Source organism: Tursiops truncatus, chromosome 19 (assembly GCF_011762595.2).
Source record: "Tursiops truncatus isolate mTurTru1 chromosome 19, mTurTru1.mat.Y, whole genome shotgun sequence".
In the NCBI taxonomy this organism is placed as follows: domain Eukaryota; kingdom Metazoa; phylum Chordata; class Mammalia; order Artiodactyla; family Delphinidae; genus Tursiops; species Tursiops truncatus.
In genome coordinates, this window is record NC_047052.1 from 54,226,288 (window position 1) to 54,240,991 (window position 14,704).

The 14,704-nt window shown below is 46.5% G+C and overlaps 1 protein-coding gene across 3 annotated transcripts; it reads right to left on the bottom strand.

Moving 5' to 3' along the window:
• Window positions 1–270: 270 nt before the first annotated feature.
• LOC101317501 (cationic amino acid transporter 3) lies at window positions 271–10,346 on the bottom strand. Of its 3 annotated transcripts, none has more exons than XM_033845124.2 (12): window positions 9,627–10,231; window positions 5,566–5,965; window positions 4,810–4,968; window positions 3,677–3,854; window positions 3,351–3,463; window positions 2,672–2,894; window positions 2,362–2,501; window positions 2,157–2,259; window positions 1,767–1,966; window positions 1,403–1,569; window positions 1,018–1,126; window positions 271–849 (listed from the first exon to the last, which is right to left on the bottom strand). In XM_033845124.2, the coding sequence occupies exons 1-12, from the start codon at window positions 9,708–9,710 to the stop codon at window positions 731–733; spliced, it is 1,995 nt and encodes a 664-aa protein (XP_033701015.1). In that variant the 5' UTR covers window positions 9,711–10,231; the 3' UTR covers window positions 271–730. The 3 variants fall into 3 exon arrangements, with proteins under 3 accessions (XP_033701015.1, XP_033701016.1, XP_033701017.1); XM_033845125.2 differs by lacking the exon at window positions 9,627–10,231 and adding an exon at window positions 10,240–10,346 and having other exon boundaries at window positions 273–849; window positions 5,566–5,968; XM_033845126.2 differs by lacking the exon at window positions 9,627–10,231 and adding an exon at window positions 10,240–10,296 and having other exon boundaries at window positions 273–849.
• Window positions 10,347–14,704: the final 4,358 nt, after the last annotated feature.

The following is a 14,704-nucleotide window of genomic DNA, read 5'->3' on the forward strand; positions in this document are numbered from 1 at the left end:
ATAATAACAAAGAGTTATTGGGGCTTCCCTGGTGGCGCAGTGGTTGAGAGTCCGCCTGCCGAAGCAGGGGACACGGGTTCGTGCCCCGGTCCGGGAAGATCCCATATGCCGCAGAGCGGCTGGACCCGTGAGCCATGGCTGCTGGGCCTGCGCGTCCGGAGCCTGTGCTCCGCAACGGGAGAGGCCACAACAGCGAAAGGCCCATGTACCGCAAAAAAAAAAAAAAAAAAAAAAAAAAAAAAAAAAGAGTTATTGAATATCATTAAAGATTAATAAAATGGAGAATCATACCACAAAAAAAGTAAATAAATACAGTGCAACTCTTGACACAATATATAGTTACCTATGTTTTCTTCCCGTGTGGCAAATCTATGTGTTTTTGCTGGAAAAAGGCACAAGAAGGCACTTCTTACATGCAGGTTAATATTTTATTTTTTCTCTGGCTTCTGGTTACCTTGTACTTTCTTTGTGAAAATTCATCTTGCTGCACAGGTATGAAGCATGCACTTTTCTGAATGTGTGTGTGTGTGTGTGTGTAGATATATATATATAATGCTTTGAAATGGTTACTTAAAAATTATACAACATAGAAGTCATTTTGTCCACTGGCATTAAATATAGGGCTGTAAATTCATCCCACCTTCACACTCCATAGAGCCTCAAAGTGCCCCTTGAACCAGAAGATACCTCCAGTGCACGGTGGGATTCCACACAGCGTCTATTGCTGTGGTTAAGGTGATTCAGCACCAGGGATGTTTTTGTCAAAAGTCTGGGAGTTGGAGGCTGGTGGCTGTTGATTCTTCTTCTCCAAGCTGTGTCGGATGCCATATCCAAAGTATATGACAAATCCTAGTAGAGAAATAAGACAATGAGAAGGAAAAGTAGGTGCTCTCCCCGCTTACAAATGCCCAACAGGCCTGCCCTTATGGTGTCTGACACAGTCTGCGGGGAGAGGTAGTAGAAAGAGGATTGGGCTCAGCCACTCAAGAGGTCTTTTAATCCCAGAAAGCCACTTACCAATCACCATCCAGACAGCAAACTGGGCCCAAGTCCCAGAGGTCATCTGCATCATCAAGTAAACATTCACAAAGATGCTCATGAGTGGGAGAAGAGGCAACGCAGGGACCTGCGGGCAAAGTCAGTTATTCCCTGGACACGCCACAGACGTCTGAAAGGCAGGCCTCTACCCCACACGGCCGAGAAGACTTCAGTCCTACTCAGGCTGTGTGTTCAGTGCCTACTGCAGTTGGGCATGGAAAGCACTGAGTGTGCATCAGGGAAGGGTCCCTTAGTTTTAATAACTCCCCTTCTTCCCTGGTCCAGCAAAGGATGTTTAGGTCTCAAAGCATGCAGACAGACTTCACTCACTCAGGTGGACAGGTGGGCACGTAAGGCCACCTACCTTGAAGTGAAGGGGAGTGGGGCTCTGGGGCTGCCTCCAAATGATGACAATGAGCCCAGTGGTGAGCAGTAACAGCAGCACAGCTGCTGTTGTATACACGGGGTCTCCAGAGAACACGTGGCTGGGCCACTGGGCCAGTATCAGGCTCAGGGTCGTCAGCAGGAGAACTGCAAGGGTCAGGGTGGAGGAGAACAGGTTCAACAGGAAGTCAAATAGCTCAAGACCTTGGGTCACGCCCCTCCCCAGAACTGCCCACCTCACGAAGGGCCATCCTATCTCCAAGATGCCTCAACTGCCAATATACACACTCCCGTCCTATCCTGTCCATTTCAGAAGACCACCAAAGAGCAATCCCCCTGCTCACCAAGGAGTGAGGCACTTCCATAGATAATCTGGCCAGATTTCAGGGTGGGGATGGTGTGGAGAGGGTCACACAGACTCTTGAGAATCTTTGAGGTTCCTGCTTCAGGTACAGATTCCAAAGGGCTTTCTTCAACTACAGGCTTCATCTCAGTTTCTTTCTCTGTTTTCTCAATCTCGCTTAAATTCTGGTCTGGTTGGTACCTGAATTAGAGGTATTAAGTCAATATGAACAGCAGCCCCTACTCATCCAGCGTCAAGCGGTCTAATCCACCTCTCACCCAACTTAAGCCTAGCGGGACATTTAGAAGGCAGCATGAAGGCAAACGACGATGATCTCCCCTTCAATCCCCACGAGTCAAAGACCCCCAGCCAAGGTGTAGCGTAGTCTCACCTGAGGACAAGAACAGAAAAAGACACCAGGGAATAAGCCAGCAGGGTTCCGATTGACATGAGGTCCACGAGATCGCTGAGCTCGAAAAGTAATGCCATGACCCCTAGAACGAGGGCACAAACAAGGTGGAGAGGGAGTGAAAATCCAGTAGAAATATCCAAGTTAAGAAAACTGATCAAAGAAGGAATGGGCACTGTTTATTTACCTGCAAGAGTTCCAGAAGCCAAGGTGGCCATGATGGGGGTGCGTGTACGGGCATGGATCTGGGCAAGTCCCCGGAACAGGAGCCCGTCATCTGCCATTGAGTAGATGACACGAGGCATAGGGAACATGGCACCCAGGAGGCTAGAAGAGAAAATGGGAACATGTGTGAGGACGTGGATAAGCAGGACAGACTGGGGTGTCTGCTCCCTAGCCCACGTGGGGTAAGGTGTCTTTCCCTCTTGTCTCTCAATCCCAAGGGCTGGCATACCTGAGCATCTGACAGTAGATGGGGAGAAAGCTCTGACACTGACCTGGATGTAAGAGCACAGAGGGTGCCAACAGCCACGACATATCTGGCAGGGGCCCAGCCGACATGGAGGAAAGCGTGTGGCAAGGGGCTGTCAGAATGAATCTGGTAGTAGGGCACCATGAGGGTGAGTGCCGCCGAGACACCAGCATATGCCAAAAAGCAGATGAGGAGCGAGATCACAATGCCCAAGGGGATGGATCGCTGAGGATTTCGGGCTTCTTCCCCTGCAGGATGGGAGGAAGCATTGGGCCAGGAAAACACACTGTGATGAAATACAAAATCCCCTTTCCGGACTTCCCTGGTGACGCAGTGGTTAAGAATCCACCTGCCAGTGCAGGGAACACGGGTTCAAGCCCTGGTCCGGGAAGATCCCACATGCCACGGAGCAACTAAGCCCGCGAGCCACAACTACTGAGCCCACACGCCTAGAGCCTGTACTCCCAGTAAGAGAAGCCACCGCAATGAGAAGCCCGCGCACCGCAAAGAAGAGTAGCCCCGGCTCACCGCAGCTAGAGAAAGCCTGCGCTCAGCAACGAAGACCCAACGCAGCCATTAATTAATTAATTAATTATTTTTTTTAAAATTCACTTTCCTCTTGAACCTCCAAAAGAAACCCCTATGCCCAAGGGCAGCCTTATCTGTACCCAAACCCCTGATGGGACACACAATGACCACGTTACCTGTAGTGGCAATGGCATCAAAACCAACAAATGCATAGAAACAGGTAGCTGCTCCTTGGAAAATCCCGTCGAAGCCAAAAGGCACAAACCCTCCAGAACCCAGAGGGCCCAATCTATGGTGAGAGAAGGAGCAAGAAAGAATGTGGGGGAGCTGTGTTCAGCCATCTGTACTGGACTTTTTGGTTAATACCGCAAGTTCTGGGCTCCAGGAGGACCCCATCGCCTGGATCCTTCAGCCCAGATCTCTTTAGTCCCCACCGTATGTATTCCCAGCTCTGCACACGTGCCCCCACCAGCATTACTATGGTCAAGGACACCCTCCTAACCCAGAGGTGTCATTGGATCCAGATGTGTTCAATTTGTAGTCCTGTTCTGTGAGTTGCCAGTTGTGCAGATCTCCCTTGACGAAGCCAGAGATGACCATGAAGCTGAGAACCGAAAGGTTCAAGCCTGTGAACACTTTGTTAACCAGGGCCGACTCGCGAGCTCCCAGAGCCAGCACTCCTGTGGGAAAGGTGGAATAGGAAACGTGCACGATAACCAAATTCATAGACACAGAAGGCAGACTCGTGGTTGCCAGGGGCTGGGGTATTGGGCAGCGGGTGCTCAGCGGGGATGGGATTTCCTTTTGGGGTGATGGAAACGTTTGGAACTAGAGGGAGGTGATGGTGACACAACATTGTGAACGTACTAAGTGCCATGTAATCGTACACCTTCAGATGGTTAATTTCTTATTGTGACAGTCATCGCACAGTAGACAGTTTTATCAAATCATCACACTGTACACCTTGAACTTATACAATGTGTATCAATTATATGTCAGTAAAGCTGGGGAAATAACAAAATGATTAATTTTATGCTATACGAATTTCTTGTCAATTAAAAAAAAAATCTTTGATCTCAGTACAAAGGAAGAAACTCACTGGTCTAAATAAATGATTCTCCCCTGGGGTGATTTTGGCCCCCAGGGGACTTTTAGCAATGTCTGGAGACACTGTGATTGACACAGTTTGGAGGGTGGGTGACCCTGGTATTTAGTACATAAAGGCCAGGGATGTTACTCAACATCCGACAATGATTTAAAAAAAGAAAAAACAACCACCAAAAAAAACCTGGGACTTCCCTGGAGGTCCAGTGGTTAGGACTCTACACTTCCACTGCAGGGGGCACAAGTCTGACCCCTGGTTGGGGAACTAAGATCCCGCAATGCCACGCAGCGCGGCCAAAAAAAAAAAAACTCCACAGGACAGCCCCACACACCAAAGAATGATCCAGCCCCAATTGTCAGTGGTGCCAACAGTGGGAAACAATGGTCTACGTCTTGCCTTCCTGTCTCTCATACCACAGACCCCTCTTTCCAGTCATAATCCCCCCACCATTCTTCCATCCCAAGCCTTTCCCACCCCAGCTCTCCCCCCACACCCCACTCTTCCCATCCTATCACTGAACCCTGTCTCACCCGTAAGCAGCAGTACCAAGCCCAGCGCAAAAAAGTCTGGGTACTTGGCCAGGGAGTAGGGCACGTGCAGAGAGAAAGCTCCCCGTAACACCTGAGAGATGTGGTTCCCAGTCAGGCTGTCAAAAGCGGAGCTCCAGGCCCGGGCCACGCTGGCAGTGCCTGCAGCAGCAGAAGGAATATTTATTAACACACATTAACTGAACCCCTACCACGCGTCATGGGGTGGATTTGGGAGAGGTGGGGGGACGCACACAAAATACCTAATCTCTAAGAGTTTCTTTTCATGGGCTGGGGACAGTAGACCCAGATGACCCACTAAATAGGTCAACTGTTTAATGTTAGGAGATCAATGTTATGCCAAAAAAAAAAAAAAGAAAAAGAAAACAGGTTAAGTGGGAGTGAAAAGTCTGGGAGATGGGGTTTGAAATTTTAAATCAAGTAGCAAAGGAAACTCCCATGAAGGCAACAACTGAGGAGAGACTTCCACATGGTGAGGGGATGAGCCTGCGGGACATGCCTCCCTCTCACCCACTCCCCACACTTTGCTTTCCTTCTTTGTTCTAGGCCCCGTAATTTAAGGAAAATAGGATAGAGCAGAGTAGAATGAAGTTGTGGGGGTTTCCTGACACTATTACCCACTTCACCCCACAAGGTGGATCACAAATTTCTCACGAATGAGTCAAGACCTAAATCCCACCTCCTAATTTCCTGATCTTAATTAAGCCCCACACCTTCCTCCCACTCCCATCATCTCACCGATGACATAGGACAGTATGAGGTTCCAGCCGGTAATGAAGGCACACAGTTGTCCCACTGTGACATAGCTGTAGAGATATGCAGAACCGGAGCATGGTACCCGGGCCCCAAACTCTGCATAGCAGAGCCCAGACAACACAGAAGACAGGGCGGCCACCAGGAAGCAGATGACAATCGCTGGCCCAGCTTTGTCCTTGGCCACTTCACCAGCCAGGATGTACACACCAGCTCCCAAGGTGCTGCCCACGCCCAGGGCCACCAGGTCTAAGGTGTTCAGACAACGAGCCATGCGGCTCTCAGACTCTTCCCTGGGCTCCAGAGGCCGCCTGCGGATCAGCTTCTGACCAAATTGGTAAACATCCTGATACAGCATCTTAGACATAGTTGAGGAGGCTACAATCTGCTGAGAAAGCAAGACACAAAGCCATCAAGAATGTCCATCCAGCCCTGGCCCTGGGAGTTCAATTCCACAGAACAATGGAGTTATGGAGAGCAGATGGTAAAGTACACATTGGGCAAGTTCTCTGTCTCTGAGCTTTGGTTTCTTCAAACATAAAGAAGACTTTTAATGTATTTCAAAGTTACTGGAAGAGTTGCTCGAAGAGAAGTGAGGGGGAGCAGATTATGTATCCCCAGAATGTGCCATTTGGGGATGTGGACTGTTTTGAGTTGAAGGCAATTAAGACCCAGCAGACTGGACTTCCCTGTTGGCGCAGTGGTTAAGAATCCACCTGCCAATGCAGGGGACATGGGTTCGAGCCCTGATCCGGGAAGATCCCACATGCCACAGAGCAACTAAGCCCATGGGCTACAACTACTGAGCCTGTGCTCTAGAGCCGGTGAGCCTCAACTACTGAAGCCCACGCGCCTAGAGCCTGTGCTCTGCAGCAAGAGAAGCCACAGCAATGAGAAGCCCACGCACCACAACGAAGAGTAGCCCCCACTCACTGCAACTAGAGAAAGGCTGCACACAGTAACTTAGACCCAACGCAGCCAAAAATTTTTTTAATAAATTAATTTTAAAGAAAGAAAAATAAATAAATAAAATAAAAAAGAAAAGAAAAGAAAAAAAAAAAAGAAAAGAAATCAACCAGCTCTGCTGGTTCAAATCTAGCTCTGTGATGTGTAGCTTGTTTGATTTTGCATGAACTATATACCACTTTGTCCTCCTTTCTTCTATAAAACAAGGAAATTTATTATTATCATCTTTATCCCCTCCCTTCCTTGATGTGAGTGAAGTGACAGTTTAAGGGGCTCGGTGACCAGCGCGATGAAACCAAGTCCCTGTAAAACCGAGTTCCCCTGCTGAGTTTATGATTCACCTCTCCATCCAAAACTTTATTCCCTTTCTTGTCTCAACGCTGTTCCCCTCAGGATTGAGGAGTACCAAAGAAAAGGGGGATTGAACTCAGGCAGGAACCTGCAGGACCCTGCAGGACCCTCCTCATACAAAAGTTTCTTCGTGTCCCCTCATTGGTTTGTAAAGAAAGGATTCTGTCTCCCAGGTCTTCCCAAGTTCCGAAGAGCAGACTCAAGCGCTTACTAGTCAGGGAAGTGAGGGTATGCAGAAACAAAGGGAAAGCAGTACCAGTGGCCTTAAAGGAAAAAACAGCAGGGACCAACCTGCTTGAAATTCTTAACTTGTCACGTAGGCTCTAAGTAAATAACAAAATGCCTCAACCATTGTTTTTGCTCTCTTCTAGAAAGAAGTTAAGGGATCACAGGACCTTGACGTACTAGTTTGCTTTGCAGGAACACGTAGATCAATCACTATCACCAATGACCCACTGAGTCACAAAAATGCCGTCAGGAAGTCTGCAACTGAGATCTTATCCAGAAACTAAAATCACAAAGATCACCTCCCCTTTCCTCTTCTTTTCTTTAGAAACCTTGCAACCCGGCCAGCCAGCAAGGTGGATTTGAGATCAACCTATTTCTCCCACCTTCTCAAGAGGGTGGCATGGCACCCTCGCAATTAATAAACCTTTCCCTGCTCCAAACACCAACGTTTCCATTTGTCTGGCCTCACTGTGCCATCAGGCACATGAACTTGGATTCCACAACAAGCCCACACTCCACGCATTTCTACACCAAGGATCCTGAAACCTGAAGCTTCCTCTTTCATTGCTTGCAGAGTGAAATTGAACTGGAACTCTGAGTTGGGGCAGAATGAGATGGAATTTGCAGGGAGGGACAGACTGTAGCCCAGCCCAGGGAAAACATCAAACCAGAGTGGCTCCCAACTGCCTGGACGGAGGGAGGACTAATCTTCATTCTGAATCAGAAATGATGGAACTCTGTTTCCTGCTCCTTTGGGGCATGAAATGTCTCCACTCTACAAGGCTATAGGGCTAGGCTGACCCAGTGAACGAAAGTTATCATCAGGGCGCTTCCGTACCTGATACTCCAAGTTTTGCATTTTGGTTAAGAGCAAGCATTCAAAAAGCCAAGAAACTATGATTAGAATCTTGGCTCTACCAACACCCCTGTGCCTTTGAACAAGTCATTTACTGCTCTGGACCTCTGTGTTCTTCTTTTTCAAATGCTGCTGACGAACCCTTGGGCACTGTTAGTAGGAAAGTAAAATGGAGTAGCTGCTGTAGATAAAGTATGGTGGTTCCTCCGAAAACTAAACAAGGGATTTACCATATGATCCAGCAATTCCCCCTATGGGTATATACCCAAAAGAACTGCAAATAGGGTCTCAGAGAGAGCTCTGTACACCCATGTTTATAGCAACATTATTCACAGTAGCTGAAAGATGGAAGCAACCCAAATGTCTACCCACAAAGGAATGGATAAATACATCGTGGTCTATACACACAGTGGAATGTCATTCAGCTTCAAAAAGACGGGAAAGGGAATTCTCTGGTGGTCCAGTTGTTAGGACTCCACGATATCACTGCAGGGAGCACATTTCGATCCCTGGTCTGGGAATTAACATCCCGCAAGCCGCGTAGCACAGCCCAAAAAAAAAAAAAACGACAGGAAATTCCGATGCATGCTACAACATGATAGAACCTTGAGGACATTATGCTAAGTGACATAGGCCAGTCACAAAAAGACAAAATATGTATGATTCCACTTCTGTGAAGTACCTAGAGTCGTCAAACTCATTTGATTAGAGACAGAAAGTAGAATTGTGGTTTTCTAGGGTCTGGGATGAGGGGGAATGGGGAGTCATTGTGAAATGAGGACACAGTTTCAGTTTTACAAGATGATAAGGCCTGTGGAGATTGGTTGTGCAACAATGTGAATATACTTAACATCACTGAACTGTACACTTAAAACTGGTTAAGGTGGCAAATTTTATGTTCTGTGTATTTTACCACCATTTTTTTTAAAGTTCAGCCAAGGACTTCCCTGGTGGCGCAGTGGTTAGGAATCCGCCTGCCAGTGCAGGAGACACGGGTTTGAGCCCTGGTCCAGGAAGATCCCACATGCCACAGAGCAAGTAAGCCCCGTGCGCCACAACTACTGAGCCTGTGCTCTGGAGCCCGCGAGCCACAACTGCTGAGCCCGAGTGCCACAACTACCGAAGCCCACGCGCCCAGAGCCCGTGGTCTGCAACAAAGAGAAGCCACAGCAATAAGAAGCCCGCGCACCACAACAAAGAGTAGACCCCGCTCGTCGCAACTCGAGAAAGCCCGTGCACAGCAACGAAGACCCAGCGCAGCCAAAAATAAAATTAATTAATTAATTTTTTTTAAAAAAGGGCTTCCCTGGTGGTGCAGTGGTTGGGAGTCCACCTGCCGATGCAGGGGACACGGGTTCGTGCCCCGGTCCGGGAAGATCCCACATGCCGCGGAGCGGCTGAGCCAGTGAGTCATGGCCGCTGAGCCTGCGCGTCCGGAGCCTGTGCTCCGCAACGGGAGAGGCCACAACAGTGAGAGGCCCGCGTACCGCAAAAAAAGAAAAAGAAACAAAAGTTCAGCCAATGATAAATAGTAGAGCCAGCTTCACAGAGCTGCTGGGTGTTAACAAACCCAAAAGCGATTTAATGTAAATCACCATACAGTCGTCCTCCTCGGCGCAATATCCGCAATGCTCAAGTTTCTTACCGTCTCCACTTGTACCCCCAGAGGAGGAATCCACAGATCCGGAGGGTCAACAGTATACACGAGACTGAAATCAGTGGCCCACATGTCATAAACCCTATATAAGGGTAAGCTTTAATATTGTTTGAACACCAATCAAAAAACTGACTCTTGGGGCTTTCCTGGTGGCGCAGTAGTTGAGAGTCCGCCTGCTGATGCAGGGCACGCGGGTTCGTGCCCCGGTCCGGGAAGACCCCACATGCCGCGGAGCGGCTGAGCCCGTGAGCCATGGCCGCTGAGCCCGTGAGCCATGGCCGCTGAGCCTGCGCGTCCGGAGCCTGTGCTCCGCAACGGGAGAGGCCACAACAGAGAGGCCCGCGTACCGCAAAAAAAAAAAAAAAAAAAAAGAGTCTTAGAGCCTCCAGACACTGATGCAACCTCCCCCTCCCCCGCCTCTTCTTACACAACCACACACACAGCTCCCAGCTCCTTCTGCTTTCATCTGGAAAACGGGTCTTGCCACCCTCCGGCTGGAGCCAGGCTGACCCAGCTGCACACTTGGATTGCAGAGGTCTCTTCAGGAGGATCTGAACTCAGCGCCCAGTCTCCTGCAGAAGAGGGGTTGCCCAAGACTTACCAAATTCTTGGAGCAGAAACTGGAGCCCTGGATCAGAGTCAGGGAGGCTGAGTTTAAGCTGTGTAGGGCTGGAGCTGATACATCTCTAAAAACCAAATCTGGGAACGCTGCCACAATAAAAGACAACCCAATCCCAGGGTGGGGATGGGTGGGGACGCTCGGGGATGGGCGGGGCAAGCCTGCAGTGATACTATCAGCCAGTTGAGCGTGAGTGGTTACCCTCAGGGGACGGTTCTGAGATTTGGAGTCTGTGTGTGGTAAAATACACACAACAGAAAATTTATTTACCATTTTAACCGTTTCTAAGCGTGCAGTTCAGTAGTGTTAAGTACATTCACATTTTGTGCAACCAAAGTTTTTCATCTTGCAAAACTGAAACTCTGATAATAAATAAAAAAAAAAAAACACTGAAACTCTGTACCCATTAAACTACAATTTCCTCTTTCTCCTCCACCGGTTCCTGGCCATCACCATTCTACTTTCTGTCTCTGAATCTGATGACTCTAGGTACTTCATTTAAGTGGAATCAAACAATATTTGTCCTTTCCTGTCATGCTTATTTCACTTAGCAGAACGTCCATAAGGTTCATCCACGTTGTAGCATGTGTTAGAATTCCCTTCATTTTAAAATCGATAGCTAGTGGGAAGCAGCCGCATAGCCCAAGGAGATCAGCTCAGTGCTTCGTGACCACCTAGAGGGCTGGGATAGGGAGGGTTGGAGGGAGAAGCAAGAGGGAGGGGATATGGGGATATAGGTATACATAGAGCTGATTCACTTTGTTGTACAGCAGAAACTAACACAGCAGTGTGAAGCAATTATACTCCAATAAAGATGTTAAAAAAAACGCATTAAACATAATAACACACATTTTTCTTTGTATGTGCGTTTACCTGGAAGTGAAACTGCTGAGTCATCAGGTACCTATAGGTCTGTTTTACTAAATATTGCCACCTTGCTCTCCAACGTTTGTGTGCCAGTTTACACTCTATTCTGCAGGATATATGAATTCCTATCTTGTCAAATCTGGTCACCATTTAGTATTCTCAGACTTTTACAAATTTTGCCAACCTGATGGGTGAGAAACATTATTAAAATTTTAAATTGCATCTCTGGGCTTCCCTGGTGGCACAGTGGTTAAGAATCCGCCTGCCAATGCAGGGGACACAGGTTTGAGCCCTGGTCCAGGAAGATCCCACATGCCGCGGAGCAACTAAGCCTGTGTGCCACAACTACTGAGCCTGTGCTCTAGAGCCCGCGAGCCACAACTACTGAGCCCGTGTGCCATAACTACTGAAGCCCGTGTGCCTAGAGCCTGTACTCCGCAACAAGAGAAGCCACTGCAATGAGAAGCCCACGCACGACAACGAAGAGTAGCCCCCGCTCACCACAACTAGAGAAAGCCCACGCGCAGCAACGAAGACCCAACACAGCCAAAAATAAATACATAAAGAAATAAACTTATAAGAATAAAATAAATAAACTGCATTTCTCTGATTAATGAAGTTGGGCATATTTTCATCTTTACTGGCAATTCCAGCAACTCTTCTATGAATAACCTGTTCACATCTTTGCTTCGTGGTCAGCTGAATTACTTTTCTTTTGCGGGGGGAAAGGCATAATTCTACATAGTGGTTAGCAGCAGACACGCTGAACTGCATTAGTTTCGATTCCAAATGTGTCATTAACCGTTGTTTGTACTTGGATGTTACCTCTCTGTGGCTCAGTTTCTTAATCTGTAAAATAGAGATAAAAATAGTATCTCATAGGATTACTCCGATGGTTAAGGGAGTTAATACATACTAACCACTTAGAACAGATCCTGGCATATAGTAACTGCTTAGTAAATGTTAGCTACTCTCATTATCCTACTGGTGGTAAAGTGTTCTTTATATATTTTGGAGAGATTCTTTGTCTGTTATGTATGTTGCAAAAAATCTTTGTCGTTTGGCTTTGTTACCTTTTGTCATGCAGGCATTTTAAATTTTACTGTAAATGAATCAATTTTCTTTACAATTTGTGCTTTTTTTCCATGTATCTAAACATATTTTTCTTCACAGGATCATAAAATTGTCCTCTTGTATTTTAAAACTATTTTTTAACAAATTTAAGCCTTTAATCTACCTGGAATTTTTTTTATATAGAGGCAATGATCTAATTCTCTTTCTTGCCATACAGATAGCCAATTATTCCAATAAATTTCCGTTGTTGAGGCCACTTTTCTCATAAACCAAATATACATATATAAGCCAGAGTCTATTTCTAAGCTCTCGAGTTTGTCTGATTAATCTATTTTTAACCCTACAAAATTCCATACTGTTTTAATTACTATAGCTTTAAAATAATTCTTGATATCTAGAAGAACAAATTCTCTTAGTTCTTCTCATAGCTGCCTTGCCTCTTCCTGAACATCTTCTCATACACAGGAATTTTAAAATAAGTTCACCAAGTTTCATGAAAAAAATCTATTGAGATTTTTTCTATTGGAATTATATTAACTTTGTAGGTCAATTTTGGTAATAATTTATAGTACATGTCCCTGATATTGAGCTTGTATATGCATTAACAAAATGTTTTTATCTTGTTTGATTTTATCATTTTCTTCTATAAAAGTATTAAATACTATTTTCTAAATTTTTTTCCTTGGGTACCATATAAATTTGAATGTAGGGCTTCCCTGGTGGCGCAGTGGTTGAGAGTCCGCCTGCCGATGCAGGGGACACAGGTTCGTGCCCCGGTCCGGGAAGATCCCACATGCCGCGGAGCAGCTGGGCCCGTGAGCCATGGCTGCTGGGCCTGCGTGTCTGGAGCCTGTGCTCCGCAACGGGAGAGGCCACAGCGGTGAGAGGCCCACGTACCGCAAAAAAAAAAAAAAAAAAAATTTGAATGTAATTGTGAATGGAATTTTTTTTAATAACATTTTCTATTTTCCAATAACTGTTAAATAAAATTTACATTATAATAAAAACAACAAAAAAGTAAATGTAGTGTGTATATATAGACAATGGAATATTAGTCAGCCATTAAAAGAAGGAAACCTTGCTGTTTGTGAAAACGTGAATGGACCTGAGGACATTATGCTTATTGAAATACATCAGACAATGAAAAACAATGTATGATTTCACTTATATGTGGAATCTAAGTAAATCAAACTTATAACACCATAAATTAGAACTGTAGTTGTAAGGAGTAGGTGGTGGAGAAAGTGGGGAGATATCAGTAAAGGGTACAAACTTTCAGTTAAAAGACAAACAAGTTCTAGGTACCTAATATATGTCATGTTGACTATAGTTAATACTGCTGTATTGTATTTTTGCTGTCTAGTATGAGAGAACTGCTTGTGTTCTCAACACACAGACACACACAAGTAGAAGCTATGGGAGATGACAGTTAATTAACTTGATTGTGGTAATCATTCACAGTGTCTATGTGTATTAAATCATCATTTTGGACATCTTAAAGAGATCTTCACTTTGTACAGTCCAAATATACGCAGTTTTGTAAATCAGTAAACTGGAAAAAAGGAAAACCAATGAAGTGGTATTATCAGCCTACTACAGAATAGATCCCAAACAAGAAAGAGTGGCCTCACACATTAGACATTTACTGAGAATGTACTGGGTTGAAACAAATAACCCTCTATTAAAAATATTCGATTGTTTTTTCCAACCCTGCTCTCTCCAGTCTTCTTATACTACTCGACTTTGCACAGTCCGCCCATGGCCTGAGACACTCAAATGTGGGGAACCCCCAAGCCCACCTGGGCCCCAACCAGGAGAAGGGGAGCTTAAAATCTCTGATGTTAACTCAAGCAGCAAAAACATTTAATAAGCATGGTGCTTGCATCCAGCGTTGCACAAAGGGACGGAAGAAGATAAAGGGGAGTGCGACTTAGTCCTCTTCTTCAAGGGCCCCTTCTGCTGGGAGAGCTGAGAACCCAGGCAGGGAAGGGAAATAGGATGTAAGAGGTAAGGAAGGAAAAACCTGGGAGTGAGAGGGGAGTGTTGCAGCTGGGTGGCTGCTGGTGGAGGCCTGACAGGATTATGACATGCATCAAATAACACACAGGCTAAAACACTGTGCACCAACCTGGGATTTAACAGTCATGGTTGACTGTTACATTAACTTTTTTTTTTTTTAATTTTTGGCTGCGTTGGGTCTTCGCTGCTCCACGCAGGCTTTCTCTAGTTGAGGCGAGCGGGGGCTACTCTTCATTGAGGTGCGCGGGCTTCTCATTGCAGCGGCTTCTCTGGTTGCGGAGCATGGGCTCTAGGCACGTGGGCTCAGTAGCTGTGGCTCGCGGGCTCTAGAGCGCAGGCTCAATAGTTGTGGCACATGGACTTCATTGCTTTGTGGCATGTGGGAACTTCCCGGACCAGGGCTCAACCCGTGTCCCCTGCATTGGCAGGCGGACTCTTAACCACTGAGCCACCAGGGAAGCCCCTAGATTAACTTTTGAAGGGCCAA